Genomic DNA, 16587 nt, shown 5'->3' with positions numbered 1-16587 from the left:
CCAGAGTGACAGCTTGAGACTGTCTCAAAAAAAAAAAAAAAGAAATGGTTACAATGATCTGGGTGAGGTGGCTCATCACATCTTTAATCCCAGCACTCTGAGAGTCTGAGGCAGAATGATTGCTAGAGCTCAGGACTTCAAGACCAGCCTGAGCAAGAGTGAGACCTCATTTCTACCAAAAATAGAAAAATTAACTTGTGGTGGGTGCCTGTAGTTGCAACTACTTGGGAGACTGAGACACAAGGATTTTTGAACCCAGGAGTTTGAGGTTGCTGGGAGCTATGATGCCATGACACGCTAGCCAGGGACAACAGAATGAGAACTATCTCAAAAAGTTAAAATAAACTGGGTGTGTGGCTCAACACCTATAGCTCAAGCGGCTAAGCTTCCAGCCACACACACCAGAGCTGACTGGTTCGAATCCAGTCCAGGCCTGCCAAACAACAATGACAACTACAACCAAAAAATAGCCGGGCGTTGTGGTGGGCTCTTGTAGTCATAGCTACTTGGGAGGCTGAGGCAAGAGAATCACTTGAGCCCAGCAGTTGAAGGTTGCTGTGAGCTGTGATGCCATGGTACTCTACTCAGGGCGACAGCTTGAGGCCGTGTCTCAAAAAAAAAAAAAATGAACTGGGTGTAGTGGCTCATGCCTATAATCACAGCACTTTGGGAGTGAGGTAGAGGATCACTTGAAACCAGGAGTCTGAGATCGGCCTGGGTTACACAGTGACACCCCACCCTGTCTCTAAAAAAACAAAATTTGTGTGTGACACACACACACATACCATTTGAGACAGTCTTATTCTGTTGCCCAGGCTAGAGTGCTGTGGAGTCATCCTAGCTTACAGCAACTTCAAACTCTTGGGCTCAAGATATCATCCTGCGTCAACCTCCTGAGTAGCTGGGACTACATTCACCTGTCACCACAGCCCTGCTGATCTGTTTCTATTTTTAGTAGAGAGAGGGGTCTTGCTTTTGCTCAGGCTGGCCTTGAACTTCTGAGCTCAAGTGATCCTCCTGCCTTGGCCTCCCAGAGTGCTAAGAATACTGGTGTGAGCCACTGTGTCTGACCTAAAAAAATAGTAAATTTAGGTTCGGTGCCTGTGGCTCAAGTGGCTAAGGCGCCAGCTACATACACCTGAGCTGGCGGGTTTGAATCCAGCCTGGGCCCGCCAAACAACAATGACGGCTGCAACCAAAAAATAGCCGGGCGTTGTGGCAGGCACCTGTAGTCCCAGCTACTCGAGAGGCTGAGGCAGGAGAATCGCTTGAGTCCAGGAGTTGGAGGTTGCTGTGAGCTGTGATGCCAGGGCACTCTACCCAGGGCGACAGCTTGAGGCTCTGTCTCAAAAAAATATATAGTAAATTTAAAAGAATGGTTAAAATGGTAAATTTTATGACATATATATGATAAGAGAACTTATAATAATTTTGTTGTATCCAGTTTGTGGCGATTTGTAATGGCAGCCAATACACTCATATAACAAGAAGAAAATACAGGTTCCATCCCTGTAGTTCAGTGAGTAGGGCACCAGCCACATACACCGAGGCTGGCGGGTTCAAGCCTGGCCTGGGCATGTTAAGCAATAACAACTGCAACCAAAAAAATTTCCGGGTGTTGTGGTGGGCGTCTGTAGTCCCAGCTACTTGGGAGGCTGAGGCAAGAGAATCGCGTAAGCCAGCGGTTCTCAACCTGTGGGTCATGACCCACAGGAACTGTATTAAAGGGCCAGGGCATTAGGAAGGTTGAGAACTACTGGCTTAAGCCCAAGAGTTTGAGGTTGCTGTGAGCTGTGACACTACAGCACTCTACTGAGGGAGACACAGTGAGACTCATCAAAAAAAAAAAAAAAAAAAAGAAAAGAAAAGAAAAACAATACAGAAAACTAGAAGGGGTCATATAGACTTTCCCTTCTCTTAGAGGTGAAAACTGAGGTTGAAAGAGAATCACTTCCTGGTTCTTAGACCTGCTTGTGATGAGAAACTGTCCCATATCCCCTCCCTGGGGGCAGTTAGTGGAGGTCCCATGTCCACCCACCCCTTTTCAGTAAAACCACAGTAAAGGAGCTTAGACAATTTATTCCTTTTGTTATCTTCCTTTGAAATAACACAAACAGGCAGGGCAGTGGGGCATGGTAGAGGTGGAAGCCATGGGGAGTTCTCCAGCCCCACAACATCCAGGGCTCTCTTTCCCTTAGCGGGCCCCCCAATTATTCTAAGCTCAGAATCCAGTGATAAAGTGCAGAATGTATGGGGGTGAGGGACGGTGAGCTTGGGCTGGAGCAGAAGGGAGGCTCTGCTCCTCTCTCTGCTAGAAAAATAGATCTGGAATGAGTTTGGGGACTTGACTTGTTTTTGCATAATTGGATGCTTGGGTTTAGTGAAGGGTAGGCTATGTAGATTTACTCCTGGCTTCTAATGTATGAAGCCCCCAAGAGTGACTGGACCTTCCAGACTTGGGCTCTTGTGGTTATTAGTCAATAAAGAGGGAAGATGGTGGAAGACACATAGGGTGTGGGGGTGGGAACAGGTCCCCACAGGGCCAGGATATGGGGGGCCAGTATCCAGCACCCATTATGGGAAATGTGGGAGAGACATTTCTCCCCTGTTGCCTGGTGATGAGCCTTATCAGGACTTGGGAGAAATCTTGTAGTTGTTCTGGAGCTGGGGGTGGAGGGGACAGGTGGGTTCTAGGCTTCCTTTGAGGTTACTCGACCAGGTGATCTCCCATCACTGGGGGAGCTGTGTGTGTCTGGAATGAGGGTACGTGGTACCCAGGATGCTGTGACTGGGCTACTGGGATATAGACTTGGGGTTTGAGCATTGGAACCCAGTGCCTGGTGTGTTCGGATCAGAAACCAGGAATTGAGGTCTTGAAGCCCCATGCCTGGTAGCACCAGGGTCTGTTTTCTGCACGTGAGGTTTCAGCATCCAATGCAAAGGGGTGAGGGAATCTGGGATCTAGAATCAGAATCCAGCAGCTACAGTTGCCAGGATGCACTTGCTGTGCTGCTGGGCTCCCTCATTTGTTTTAGGAGCCAGAATCCGGGACGTTGGGACGTGGGAACCTGGGATCCAGTGATTGGGAATGACGGTGTAGTGCTCCAAGTGTAGGGATCCAGCAGTCAGAGCAGAAGGATCTGGGGCGCAGTATTGAGGCAAAAATAATTCAGGAATCCAATAGTTGGGGTGAGGGGATCCGGGATCCAGTGATGGGGCCCCAGGATCTAGCACTGTTAGGATCCTGTGGCTGAGGTTTCTTGACATCCAAATCCAGTGGTTGAGCTTGGAGATCCAGGACTCAAGGCATGGAGACCTGGGATTGGGGGATCTGGGATCCAGTGCTGCATGAAGACATTGGATCTGGTGCCTGAGGGATCAGATCTGAGTGTTGAGGTGTGGGTGAGGGTGACAGGTACTCCTGTGGTTGGGATATTGGGATCCATTCACTGACCTAAGTGGGATCCAGTAGTTATGACATGGAGGCCAAGGATGCAGCGGGTGGGACAGGGAAATGTGGGTTGATGTTTGGGATGTGGAGATGCAGGATCCAGTGATCTAGGGGATAGGTTGAGGGGTGGGGTGTGAGTAACCTAGGATCTTGTGGTTAGGGTATTAGACTCAAGTAGCTGAAGTGTAGGATCCACAGTTGGGGTCATGGTGGGATAAAGTGTGGGGGTCCAATAGTTGGGCAACAAGCCAAGGTGTGGGGAACATCATGATTCGGTGAGAGATCATGGGGCAGGGGCCAGGCTTCGGGTCCCTCACCTGGATGAGACCCCCAAGGCCTGCTTCATATTCTCGTAGACCACATAGGAGATGCTCACAGCAGGAATGACCTTCATGAAGTTGGGGGCAATGCCCCGGTAGAGGCCTCGCATGCCCTCCTGGGACAGGATGTGACGGAGCAGGCCCAGCATGGACGGCTGGGGGCCACCCTCGATGGACGCTGGGAGGGGGTGGGGGACCAGGTAAGGCTAAAGTTCCCCTCTCACTTCCCCTCCCAGGCCAGGCCAATGCCCATTGCAGCAGAAAGGAAGAGGGTTAGACTAACAATGGGACCTCAGAGTTAGGACTTCTATTGGTCTTGGAACTGGTTGCTCACCTTTTCACCCCAATCTTGAAGGCCCAAGTTCGAGGACTATTAGAAATGGAGCTAGAAATGTGTGCGTGTGAGTGTGTGTAGCAGAAAGGGTAGACAGGGCCTCTTCTTGGAATTCCACACCCCTATTTCCAGCTAGCTCCTCTGCATCCTTCTAACCTCTATTCCAAAGCCAGCTCTTCAGAGGAGCCCTCTTTGCTATCCCATTCTAAGCTGGTCTAAATCTTCCTTCTCCCCTTCATTCAACCCTAACTCAATACTTAATTGTGGAATGATTTATTTAGCACCATTCTTCCTCTTCAGCCTGGGAGCTTATGACTGTGGGGACCACGTCTGTCTTGTGCGCTGACACATCCCTACTGAAAATCACAAGAAAAACTCTGCAAACACTAAAATTACCAAGGAAAATTTCAAAACAGTTTCAGGGATGGTGGGAGCACTAGGGGATGGAGGCAATAGGGGAGAAGAACCCATAAAAGAAAAATACAGACAAAAACAATAACTGATTGGGCCCTGACTTTCCTTACCCCTGTTCCTAACCTCCCATTCACTATAACTCAGATTTGCAAATTAGAGCTAATTACCAGCCTAGAAATGCTAGACGTTTGCCAAAAGTGGCCTCCCAGCTAAGACTGCCAGGAAGCTCTCCCAGTGCTTGCTGTGTCTGTCCTCCTGGCTCATCTGCAGCTCCATAAGGATGATGGATGCCTGCTCCAATGTCACAAAATAGGTAACTGAGACCAACACAGGCTATCTAAACCCTGCAGGGTCTCAGCGCAGGGCTCTGCCTAGTAGGAGCTGGGGAAGAGATGGTGGGACCCATGTGGTGAGACCTTACTTGTCCCATCCTCCCACCCAGGCCTCACCTTGGGCCTGCATGCGGGTCCGCACCAGTGCCAGGGGATAACTGGCTATCTGGCCGCAGGTGCTGGAGATGGTGCCACAGGCCAGGAGCACGAGGATGCCTGGGTCTGCCGAGTCGTGGCTGTATTGCTGGAGCCACCAATTCTTCAGGGTCTGGAGTGGAGAAGGGAGTAGGGTGGTTTGGGGGATACCAGGACCCTGGCTTGACAGCTGGGGGATTACCCACAATGATGCTGGGAGGTTCCAGGGCTGCAGGCAGGTAAGGCCAAAATGCCCCTCACTTACCCCTCCTATCTATCCAGGGCTGAGCCAGATGGCTACTGCACCAGGAGGGAAGAGGATTTGACTCAGAGAGGACCCTGATAGCTGTCTCTGACCCCATGGCATTTGGTACTAGCCAAGCTCTTCGTAACTCCCAGGGGCTGTGCAAACTCTTTACCTGCGTGCTCTCACTCAGTGCTCACTGTGACTTTCTGTAGAATAATGACCCTTGAACCTCAGCGTATGTCATCTGGCATGGCACAAAGGACTTTGCAGATAGTACTCAGTTAAGGACCTTGACATGGGGAGACTAACTGGGTGGCCCAAAGTCATCATAGGCCCTTATAAGAGTCAGAAGAGTAGACAGTGGATGTAAAAACAGAAGCACGGGGAAGAGAGAGGGAGGGAAGAAAGGAGGGTTGGGAGTCTGTGCTGCGGGCTTTAAGCACACAGTAAGGCACCATGAGCTGAGAACACAGGCAGCCCCCAGACATGCTTCCAAGGCAAAGAAACAGATTCCCCTTGGAAGGAACATGACCCTGCCAACATCTTGATTTTATAAAGCCCAGGAAGAGCATTTTGCATTTTTGATCTCCAGAACTGTGAGATAATACACTGTAAATTTTTTTTTTTTTTTTTAGATAGAGTCTTACTCTGTTGCCCTGGGTAGAGGGCCATGGCATCATAGCTCACAGCAACCTCAAACTCCTGGGATCAAGTGATCCTCTTGCCTCAGCCTTCTGAGTAGCAGGACTATAGGCACCTGCCACAATGTCCCGCTAATTTTTCTACTTTTTAGAGACAGGGTCTTGCTCTTGCTCAGGCTGGTCTTGAACTCCTGAGTTTAAGTGATCCTCCTGCCTTGCCTCCCAGAGTGCTGGGATTACAGGTGAGAGCTGCAGTGCCCAGCCCATTGTGTTGTTTTAAGCCAGTACATTCATGGTCATTTGTTACAGCATCTCTGGGAGACAAATAATACTGTCCAAGCTAAGTGTCTAGTGCTCCACCCTCATCATTTACTTCAAATCTGCTGACTTCCAACTGTGCCCCTCTGGATCAAAGCCAGGCTGTGCTGACTGCTTAGGAACAGGTGAGAAGAGATGGGGAATTGTAATCTCCAGAAGCAAGCTTCAGATGACTGACTTGGTTTATCAATACTTCAGCTCCCTCACTCCTCTGGCAGGGAATGTCCTATGCTGCCTCCCAGAGGTTTCCAGTGAGACTGAGCTCCATCTGCCCGTAGCAGTAATTTGCTTGATAATATACTGGGGTATAAATGGGTTGAACTGTATCCCCCTGCAAAAGAGTTTTTTTTTGCAGTTTTTGGCCGGGGCTGGGTTTAAACCCACCACCTCCGGTATATGGGGCTGACACCCTACTCCTTGAGCCACAGGTGCCGCCCCTATGCAAAAGAGATGTTGATGCCCTAACTCCCAGCACCTTAAAATGTGACCTTCTTGGAAATATGATCTTCCTAGATATAATTTGTTAAGGTAGGGACATGGGTCCTTAATCCAATACAACTGGTGTCCTTATAATAAAAGGAAAAGAGACACAGAGACAGAGACATACACATGTAAAGACAGCCAGGTGATAACAGGCAGAGAGCAGAGTGATGCTCTACAAGCCTAAAGGATGCCAAGGATTGTTGGTGACCACCAGGAGCCAGGAGGCAAAAAAGAATCCTCCCCTGCAGGTTTCAGAGGGAGTGTGGCTCTGCTGATACCTTGAGTTTGGACTTCTGGACTCCAGAGATGAGATGATGCATTCCTGTTGTTTTAAGCCAGTTATAGCAGCCCCAGGAAATGAATACACACGCCCTTTACTGGTTGCCTGCCTTATCTCACTACCTTCCAAATAAACCACTCGCTCTCATAAGTGCATCTCAGGGTCTGCTTTTGGAAGATCTTTCAAATTAAGACAAGTACTTTTATTATCTCCTTTTATAGATAAGAAACTGAGGGTGGTGGTGGAGTAAGTTATTTGCCCAAAACTACAAAATGAAGGTGAGAATCAATATTCAAAACCACATCTGAATCTAGAACTGTGCACTTTTTTTTGAGACAGAGTCTTACTCTGTTACCCAGGGTAGAGTGGCCAGAACATCAGCTTTGCTCACAGCAACCTTAAACTCTTGGGTTCAAGGGATCCTCCTGCCTTAGCTTTCTGAGTAGCTGGGAGTAACCAGACTACACTTGGAATCTTTAGGGTGGCTAATCCTTCTGAAGTCTTCCGCCAAAACTTTTGTAAGAATTGACTTCTTTTTTTTTATGCCTTGTGGCTGGGGTAACTTATAGCTTTTATTTCCTACATCAGTTCTAATCCATTGGTAATAACTGCCTGGAACTGGGAACTATATTAAGAATTCAGGGGCGGCGCCTGTAGCTCAGTGAGTAGGGCGCAGGCCCCATATGCCGAGGGTGGTGGGTTCAAACCCAGCCCCGGCCAAACTGCAACAACAAAAATAGCTGGGTGTTGTGGCGCGCGCCTGTAGTCCCAGATGCTCAGGAGGCTGAGGCAAGAGAATCGCGTAAGCCCAGGAGTTAGAGGTTGCTGTAAGCCGTGTGACGCCACGACACTCTACCCGAGGGCAGTACAGTGAGACTCTGTCTCTACAAAAAAAAAAAAAGAATTCAGTACTGTGATGGATTAGTAATGCCTAGCCTAAGCATAGCCTGGGTAAAAAAAAGGTAAATGTGGGTGGCACCTGTGGCTCAAAGGAGTAAGGTGCTGGCTCCATATGCCAGAGGTAGCAGGTTCAAACCCAGCCCTGGCCAAAAAAAAAAAAAAAAAGGTAAATGTTCACCTTTATTGCCTTTGTAATTTTAGTAGCCTTCTTCTCATGGCTAAAACTCCCCTCCTGTCCACTGTTACTTTCCATTACAAATCCCATTTGATTATCTTTTGGGAACTTATCCAGAGTGGAAACTATCTTTTTCTTTTTTGAGACAGAATTTTACTATGTTACCCTTGGTAGAGTGCTATGGTATCACAGCTCACAGCAACCTCAAACTCTTGGGCTTAAGTGATTCTCTTGCCTTAGCCTCCCAAGTAGCTGGGACTATAGGTGTTCGCCACAATGCCCGGCTATTTTTTTTGTTGTTGTTGTAGTTGTCGTTGTTTGGCAGGCCCTGGCTAGGTTTGAATTCGCCGGTCCCTGTGTATGTGGCCGGCACCCTACAGGCACTGAGCCAGGAAACTATCTTTTTTTTTTTTTCTTTTTTTTGTAGAGACAGAGTCTCACTTTATGGCCCTTGGTAGAGTGCCCTGGCCTCACACAGCTCACAGCAACCTCCAACTCCTGGGCTTAAGCGATTCTCCTGCCTCAGCCTCCCAAGTAGCTGGGACTACAGGCGCCTGCCACAACGCCCGGCCATTTTTTGGTTGCAGTTTGGCCGGGGCCGGGCTTGAACCCGCCACCCTCGGTATATGGGGCCGGCGCCCTACCGACTGAGCCACAGGCGCTGCCCAAGCCAGGAAACTATCTTATTTGCTGACTGACTCCCTGCCTTGTTTTTGGAGTGGGCACTCTTGGAGGACAGGGAGCATGTTGGCCTCATTTATCATCACACCTGTAACAATCAGCTAGTGCCCAGTGCCCAGTGCATAGTAGATGCTTAGTAAATAATAGCTAAGCACATGAGTGAATGAACAGGTGAAGAAACAAATGAATGGATGAGCAATGGCCTTGTTTCATTTGGTTGTCTGGGTGCCAGGTTCTGGAGAGGACAAGGATGAATGGCTGGTACAGAGTATTTTAGAACAGGACCAGCTACATGATTTACAGAATCTAGTACAAAATAAAAATGGAGGGTCCCTTGTTCAAAAATTATTAAGAATTTCAAGATAGCAGCAGCAGAGCATGAAAACAAACATGGGGTTAGGCATGGTGGCTCATGCCTGTAATCCCTGTACTTTGGGAGGCTGAGGCTGGAGGATTACTTGAGTCTAAAAGTTTGAGGCTGCTGTGAGCTATAATGATGCCATTATACTACAGCCTGGGTGACATAGTGAGACCCTGTCTCCAAACAAACAAAAAACCAAGCACAGGGCCCTTCTGAGGGACTTCATAGCTTGCATGTCCATGAAGTTGACCCTTCATGGACATGTCTTAGATACAAAGATTTTTGAGGGAACTCCTGGGGACATCTTGGGTTGTGCTGATGAGGAGTGGCAGGGGTGGATCTGATGATCCCACCAGGAAAAGGGAAAAGCAACAGATGAAGGCCCTGGTTAGCAAGAGCAAAACTCCCTGCTCCTGCCTGTGTCGATAAAGGCTCCAAGATACTAGCTGGGGGGTCAGGGGTGCTCAAATGGTAGGCCCTGAAGAAGACACTGGCTTGGAGATAGAGGCTGGGTCAGATACATGCTTTGGGGAAGCTGTACATCTTTGAGGCTTATCTTTGCCTGCTTTCATGGTTCTGTGAGCTAGAGGGGTCCCTAGCTTTCAGATGATCTGGGAAGGCTAAACTGCAAATCAAAGGTTCTCACTGCAGGAAGTGGAGAGGTGGAAGAGTGCAATCCTCAGAGGGATTCCCCAGAAGTCCAAAGCCCCAGGTGTTCCTCATGCTATCACTGTCTTTTTCTAGCTACAAGAGGTCAACTGAGGCAGCCCCAGGGGAAAGGGTATCCTGTGGGAAAATACCAGAGGGGAGAAGGAAAGGTGGGGTGGGTTCCCCACAGACCTCATAGACAGCCAGGTCGATGCCCGCGTAGGGAATGATGCCCAGTACATTGGGCAGGTAGCCGCGGTAGAAGGCACGTGGCCCTTCTCGCTCCAGGATCCGTCTGGCGCAGTCCAGCAGTCCCTTGTACTGGCCTGTCCGGCGCAGAGTCAGCCGTGTCTTCAGCACCTGGGGAGGACCTGGTTATCCCCGGAAAAGCTGCCCCCAAAATCACTACATCCAGGAATGAAGTTATCTAGAAATGGCTACTCCTAGAAGCAGATGCCTTGAGAATAAATGAATTAACAAAAACTTACCTAGAATCTTAATGCTAATTCCAAATCTGTATATCTAGCGGCATGTGGCAGATAACACTGTGACCCATTATCTTATTGCCTTTTTCCTTAATAACAGAAACTGCAACTTTCAGGAATCACACTGCCACTAGAAATAAAGACTGCATTTCCTAAATTGCTTAAGCGTGTGGCTATGTCACTAAGTCCTAGCCAGTGAAGCAGGAGAAGAAAGAGGTATGTGTGAGGTTCAGAAAGCATCCTTAGAGGCAGGGAGGTGTTTCCCCCCTTGTTGCTTCTTCCTGCTTGGCTGGAATGTGGGATGTGATGAGCAGAGCACAAGCAGCTTTGTTGGTCCATGAAGTGTTGGAACAAGAAGATAAACAGAACAAAGCCCATGAAACTTCCCTAAGCCCATGAAACTACCACTGCTCATCTCTAGACTTCATTTATATAATTTAAATTTTCTGTCACTTTCAGAATCCTAATGATAACACTGTACAACCTGAAACCTGAAATCATTTCTCTAAAAACAGGTAGACACCTAGAAATGATACCCCTGGCAACAAGCATCCTATCCTCAGAAGTGACATATTCATAAATTGCTGGTTCCCATAATGACCATGCCAACAGTGACAACCAACACTGCTGTCCTGCTCTAATGAACTCCAGTTTGAACCAGAGAGAGGGTATGGTACAATCTTAGTGCATATTATGAAATGCAGCATGAAATGGGCATGGCGGGCTCACTACCTTGTAGTGGGTCCTCTGCCGGGGTCCCTTCTTCTTACCTCCATGGGGTAAATGATGGTTTGGGCTGTGGCACCAGCCAGGGAGCCAGCCACAAAGCGTTCCTGTACATGCAGCGTCTCCTGATGCCCCAGGATAGCCCGCTTGATCTGAGGGTAGGAGACATAGGGATGGATAGGACAATAGGGATTGAGCCTTCCTTGTACTCCATTGTTCTCCTGGCTTCCACAGAACTGGACTGCTGGGACATCACACAGAGGGGCTGATGCTCACTCCTGGGAACCTGTGTTCATCCCATAAGTCTTCACATCTAGCCCAGGCTATCCCTAGCTAAGCACATGCCTCTCCACATCTGCTCTCACCTGTTCATAGGCCATGAACTTGATAGCTGACTCAGGTGCGATCTTGAGCACATTAATACCATTGCCACGCCACAGGGAGCAAATACCGCCTTCTCGGATCATGCTCTGAAGGCCCCCCAGGACATTCAGCCGGTTGGTCTTAGAAGCATGGACCTGAATGGGGAGATAAGGTGACTTAGAGGTCTCCTCTAGGGTCCCAGGACTGGGAGAGGGGAGTGTCTCTCCAGGGCCCCTCACCTGCATGAAGACCTTCAGTCGGTCCAGAGGGGCTGTGCCTGTCCGTGATACAGCTCCTGCTACTGCGCCGGCCACCAGTTGCTTCCACCACATACCTGTCAGCTTCTCCTGCTTTGAGAACTCATCTGGCACAGTCAGGCATTCACCAATATCTAGGACCTGAGGGTATAGGAGGTAGAGATGCCATGCCAGGCAGGAACAAAGCGATGTGACTCAGTCCTAAATGGGAGAGTCTCCTCCAATGAACTTCAGGACTCCCAAAAGGTCTGCCAATGACTCTTGCTTGGAGAGCCCAGGAGACCCCTCTTGTACCATATCAGATTCCTCTTGGATCCAATCTAGCAGTCTCCCTATAATGTTCTCACATCCTTCTTGGAGATCTGTACCAAATCTCACCAAAGGACCCACCAAATCCCACCAAATTATCCATCAAATCCTGCCAAAGGACCCACCAAATCCTAACAAAGCACCCATCAAATTCCCCCAAAGGATATACCAAATCTCACCAAATTATCCACCAAATTCCACCAAAGGACCCACCAAATCCTGCCAAGGATCCATCAAATCCCACCAAAAGATCTGACTCAAGTAACTGCCACTTAAAGATCTCTCCAGAGCTAATCAGATCCTACTGAAGGATCCTAGTCAAGGGTCTTCTATGTAAGAATTCCAGATCTCTTCAGGGCCACATACAATCTCACAGATGGATCCTCTCCAGATGCCATCATTCCTATCTGACACATCACTTGTGGATTCCCACCTGGGAACTAGAGCAACCCCTTTCCCCAGGTCCAGTGGATCCCATGGGATACTCCAAAGACAGTGGCTTTCCATCTTTTCTGTTCAGCAGCAGGATCTTTTATTTAGGCAGAGAGAACCCACCAGAAGGGGTGCAGTGTGAGTTGAGCTGGGAGGCCTGGTGCCCCATCTGGTGAACTCTTTCTTCTCTGCATCCCCAGCCCCTATAAGCTGCCCCCAGAGGCCCCAAAGTAAGTCCGAAGGGCTGGGCTCCAATCACATAGCAGAGATGTCTTGAATTCCCCTGACCCTAAGTGAAGGAAGAAAAGGTCTTGTCCCCTGGCTGCTGACAGTTCCTTCTTTTAGAGTTCTGGCTCAGCCCTTCCAAACCCCAGGAAGACAGGAGCAAAGCCCCACCTCCCAGGGAAGAGAGCACAACCTCCTGGCTGGGAAAGCCACCCCCCACCTCACCGTGGAATGCTTCCAGAAATAGAGCACATCCTCCACGTTTTCCAGTGAATGCAACAGGAAGTGGTCGCGCCATTCCTGCCAGTCGATGGTCATTGTGCCATCACGGTCCATGCTGGGGGTGGGATAAGGGAGAACGGGAATGGACAGGCTCAGTGCCTGGGCCTGGGGCAGGTTCTGCTAGGGTTTGCATCCTTGGGGAGAGAGTGAGCTTCTGTACGTGGGGCTTGTTGCATGTCAAGTACTGGTCTAATAACATTTCATGGTTGCCCCATGTTGATTCCTCACACTAACCCTATCAGGAAGGTGGTATTATTATCTTCATTCTACAAAGGGGAGAAATGAGGCTCAGAGAAGTGGGGCATGTGGGCTCTAGGTCTACTCCAAAGCCCCAGCTTCTCAGCTCTATTCTTCTTGGGGTTGGGGTCCAGAAGTTCAAGGTGGCTGATGGGTCACAGGGTCCTGAGTTACCTGGGATTCCAGACCCCAGGTATTCCAGACTGACCTGTGCAGAATTTTCTCTGCCTGCTCCAGAGAGATGGAAATGCCCAAAGCTTGGAAACTCTGCTGGATCTCTGAGACATCAATATGACCTGGTAAGAGGGCCCAAGGTGGGGAAGGGTTTATATATAGGGACCACAGGGGACTCCGGGACCAAGGATCAGGGCAGCATAGGATAGATGGTCTACTAAGGCCAGGTGATTCAGAAACCCAGGGCAAAGTTTGTGGTAGGGTTGTGGGGAACCCCCGACCCACTGAGATCAGAAAGATAGAATTGGGCAATCTTGGGAGGGGGTCCTCTGATTCATGAATGAATGAAATGAATCCAGGGGTAACTACAGGGGTCTTTATGTCACAGGGGCTTGAAAGGCAGTATGTGAAACCCAGAAGATGCTATGGGGAGCAGTCTCTGTCCCTATCTAGAGAATCCAGAAAAACAATGGGGGAATCTTTGCCCCTGAGAAAAAACTAAAGGCAATAATAGGGGTTCTGCCCCAGAAAGGAAAAGGAGGTGGGCTGGGTTGGCTGGGCCTTGAACCACCTAGCTGGGGGTGAGAAACACTCCCAAAATAGCCTGTGAGGTCATTGGGGAAGAGCAGCCCTCCCCCTTCCTCCCATCCTGCCAGTTCTAACCCCACTGACATTTCCAGACCCCTCCCCCATCTCCCTACCCCTAAAGACAGCCAGACTTACCATCCTTGTTCCGGTCAAGGCTATGAAACATAAGCAGCAGGCGTTGTTCTCGCTCTTGCAGATATTGGGAGAACTCTTCCAAGTCAAGCCCTCCACCTGGGTCAGTCTCATCCTCATGAGAGATGCCCTGGCAATGGGGAAGGGGACAGAGGGAGCTCCAAGAGTCCTATGCCTTAGAAGCCAGCAGCCCCTCAGCACCTTCAGGAAGCAGGAAGATGAAATCCTTCCCCCCAATCAGCTCACTTTTCTGCAAGATGCCCAAGGCTATGATAAGTTTGTGAAGTGGGTAGGTATTGTCCAGTTTTCCTAGTGAGCCATCTGAGGCTTTTTGGGTGAGGTCAAGTAATCAACTCAAGGTCACAGAACTGGCAAGTGGTAACCTTGAGTTCTGGTCTCTAAATCCTGTCCTCCTAGCTGTCTCTTAAAAATACCTATGTTCACATGGTATCTCAGGAGCTCCCATATCCCTGAGCAATGTGGTGCAGGAGAGATCCAAACTGAACAGTGGGGCCTTGGAATTCCGATTTGGGAAGTGGGCAGTTGCCCTGGAGGAGGTGGAGATGGTTTAGGGGTATCTGAGGCTATAGGACACGAACACTTGCAAGGTGGGTGGGTGGGGGAGTTCTTTCCTTGACAGTTACATCCCCAGCTGAGGGTGGCCTAACACAGGCTTAGGTCCCCTGGCTGGAGCAGCCTGGGGCAATGAACCAGGCCCTGGAAAAGGCAAGGCAGAGAATATAAACAGAGGCTGGGGCGACTGGCTGCCAGAGTAGTGGGTACACAGTGGAGGGTGGAAAGCGTGTCTCTTTGAGGTGGGAACAGGGCACGTCTTGGGCTGTGCATTGTCCAGAGAGGAGGGCGTGTCCCAGGCAGTGGGCAGGAAGGCACCCCACTCTATTCTCAGACAGACATCCCCTACCCCCATGTTCGGTGTTGGCTGCCGAACTGCAGGCCTGGGGCCTTGGTGGCCCTGTCGAGCCATCCTGTTAGGCCAGACACAGGTGGGAAGGAAACATGGACACAGGTCCTGGAGTCCAGCCACAGGTAGTCCCCAGCGGATCCAGCAGGCCCACTCAGGGGCTCGGGTAAGCAGGCACGGGGGCCCCAGCGCGGCTCTCTAGGAGAGGGTCCCGGTGGGTGTACCTGTTGGGCGCCGCGGTCTGGGTCGCCCCCACCCAGCTTGGCCAGTCCCTGGCGCAACTCGTGCACGTCCACGCGGCCATCCTTGTTACTGTCCAGCTCCTCGAAGAGCCGGCCCCAGCGCTGTCGCCGCTCAGCGTCTCCTGGGCCCCCCCGCATGGCGATGGCCCAGGGGGGAGGGGAGGCCCGGCAGCGACGGCCTCAGCGGGGGCTTTGCGGCTCCCCCCCTCCCCCCCGGAGCCCCACAGAGCTAGCTCCGCGTCCACCGGCTCCGCAGCCTCCGCGCTGCTAGCTGGGCTCTGGTGCTTGCAAGGGGTGGTGACTGCTAGCCGTTACCGCCCGCGCCAGAACTCACTTCTCCTCCCCAGCCGAGCACTGGCGGGAGGGGCCGAAGGAGGAGCTGGGGGCGTGGGGAGGGATGTCTGGGATTCTCTGGCATTGCACAGACTAGACAACATCAGAGCTCTTTTGGGGAAGAGGGGCTAGGGAACTCAATCGTCTCAATTCTGGTTTCAGAGTTTTGCCTCTGCGTGCCTCAGCTAGTCTTTTTTCCCTTTCCCTAAGGGAGTGAAGTAGGAAGATGTTAAGGACTGTTTCGTAATCTCTTTCCATATGACTTCCCTCCCCTACTAATCTTCAGGAACTAAAGTTCTCACTTTCCTCAAACGTGCGCCATCTAGCGCGCCATCTGTCCACCCGCCCGCTCATGTCACATTTCCCACACGGTCACAGAAACAGAAGATCAAGATGCAGTGTTCTCCACGCCACCTCTCCCCCCCCTCCGCCCCGATCCCGCCCAACCGTCAGCCCTTTATACTGCCCGCGCGCCTCCTTTCTCAGTCCCACTCAAACCGGGAAACGGAAAATCAACGCACGGAGCGTCTGCAAAGTCAGCTTCCTATTGCCAGAGCCTTCAAAGCTGCGCCCGACGGGTCCACCTCTCCAGCCCCAAATGGGCGGTGCCTCCCCGGGGACCACCGCGCGCCCTGGGACCCTGAAGTCCCACCACCCCCAGGCAGTCTTAAAGGGGCCGTGCCCGGAATCAGACGCCGGGCTGGCTATTCTCTAAACCGTCTTGGTGGCAGTCTCAGTGTTCCGGACGTAATTGGGGTTGAGGACCGGACTTGTCTCATTTGCTGCACCTGCTGAATGCCCCTGCCACTAGTTTCGGGCGCAGTTTCTCGGCTCACCATTAGGGGGAAGGGCACGCAGAGAACTTGACACGAATAATAACGGCAATAACTTTGATTTTGATTAAGTGTGTCGCACATGCCAGGCCTTTTACTCAACCTTTCGCCTTGTCCTAACCAAAACCCTGTACAGCTAAGGAAACAGGAGAGTAAGCCATCCTCGCCTCGTGTTCGCTAAGGGGCAGAGAGCAGATCTGGGATCCTTAACCATGCCTACCCCCCAAACGGATTAATTAACCTTATTCGTCGCTTTTCACCCAAGAGTCCTCGGGAGGGAGGTATATTATTATCATCACACTTTATCCAAAGATACAGAGGTGAGGG

General features: G+C 50.6%; 1 protein-coding gene across 6 annotated transcripts; it reads right to left on the bottom strand.

Annotated features, from left to right (window-relative positions):
- Positions 1-2063: 2063 nt before the first annotated feature.
- On the bottom strand, positions 2064-15487 carry SLC25A23 (solute carrier family 25 member 23). Of its 6 annotated transcripts, none has more exons than XM_053585137.1 (11): positions 15077-15484; positions 13934-14060; positions 13245-13332; positions 12743-12854; positions 11534-11692; positions 11297-11449; positions 10976-11083; positions 9913-10080; positions 4969-5119; positions 3769-3949; positions 2064-3558 (listed from the first exon to the last, which is right to left on the bottom strand). In XM_053585137.1, exons 1-11 carry the CDS (start codon positions 15230-15232, stop codon positions 3447-3449), a joined length of 1515 nt encoding a protein of 504 aa, XP_053441112.1. In that variant the 5' UTR covers positions 15233-15484; the 3' UTR covers positions 2064-3446. The 6 variants fall into 6 exon arrangements, with proteins under 6 accessions (XP_053441112.1, XP_053441115.1, XP_053441114.1 ...); XM_053585139.1 differs by lacking the exons at positions 2064-3558; positions 3769-3949 and adding exons at positions 3958-4458; positions 4687-4810 and having other exon boundaries at positions 15077-15487; XM_053585138.1 differs by lacking the exons at positions 2064-3558; positions 3769-3949 and adding exons at positions 3958-4461; positions 4687-4810 and having other exon boundaries at positions 15077-15486.
- Between the last annotated feature and the right edge of the window lie 1100 nt (positions 15488-16587).

Source organism: Nycticebus coucang, chromosome 3 (genome assembly GCF_027406575.1).
Source record: "Nycticebus coucang isolate mNycCou1 chromosome 3, mNycCou1.pri, whole genome shotgun sequence".
In the NCBI taxonomy this organism is placed as follows: domain Eukaryota; kingdom Metazoa; phylum Chordata; class Mammalia; order Primates; family Lorisidae; genus Nycticebus; species Nycticebus coucang.
Note: the sequence above shows the minus strand (reverse complement) of the source record. Positions and strands in the feature narration are given on the sequence as shown.

What these genes read in the sequence shown, in the direction of transcription:
- SLC25A23 (XM_053585137.1), bottom strand. Translation starts at nt 15,232, where the DNA reads ATGCGGGGGGGCCCAGGAGACGCTGAGCGGCGACAGCGCTGGGGCCGG. An exon ending in GACTGAAGGTCTTCATGCAG is followed by an intron (nt 11,450 to 11,533) that starts GTGAGGGGCCCT and finishes CTCCCCATTCAG; the next exon opens with GTCCATGCTTCTAAGACCAA. An exon ending in CCATCATTTACCCCATGGAG is followed by an intron (nt 10,081 to 10,975) that starts GTAAGAAGAAGG and finishes GGTCCTCCCCAG; the next exon opens with GTGCTGAAGACACGGCTGAC.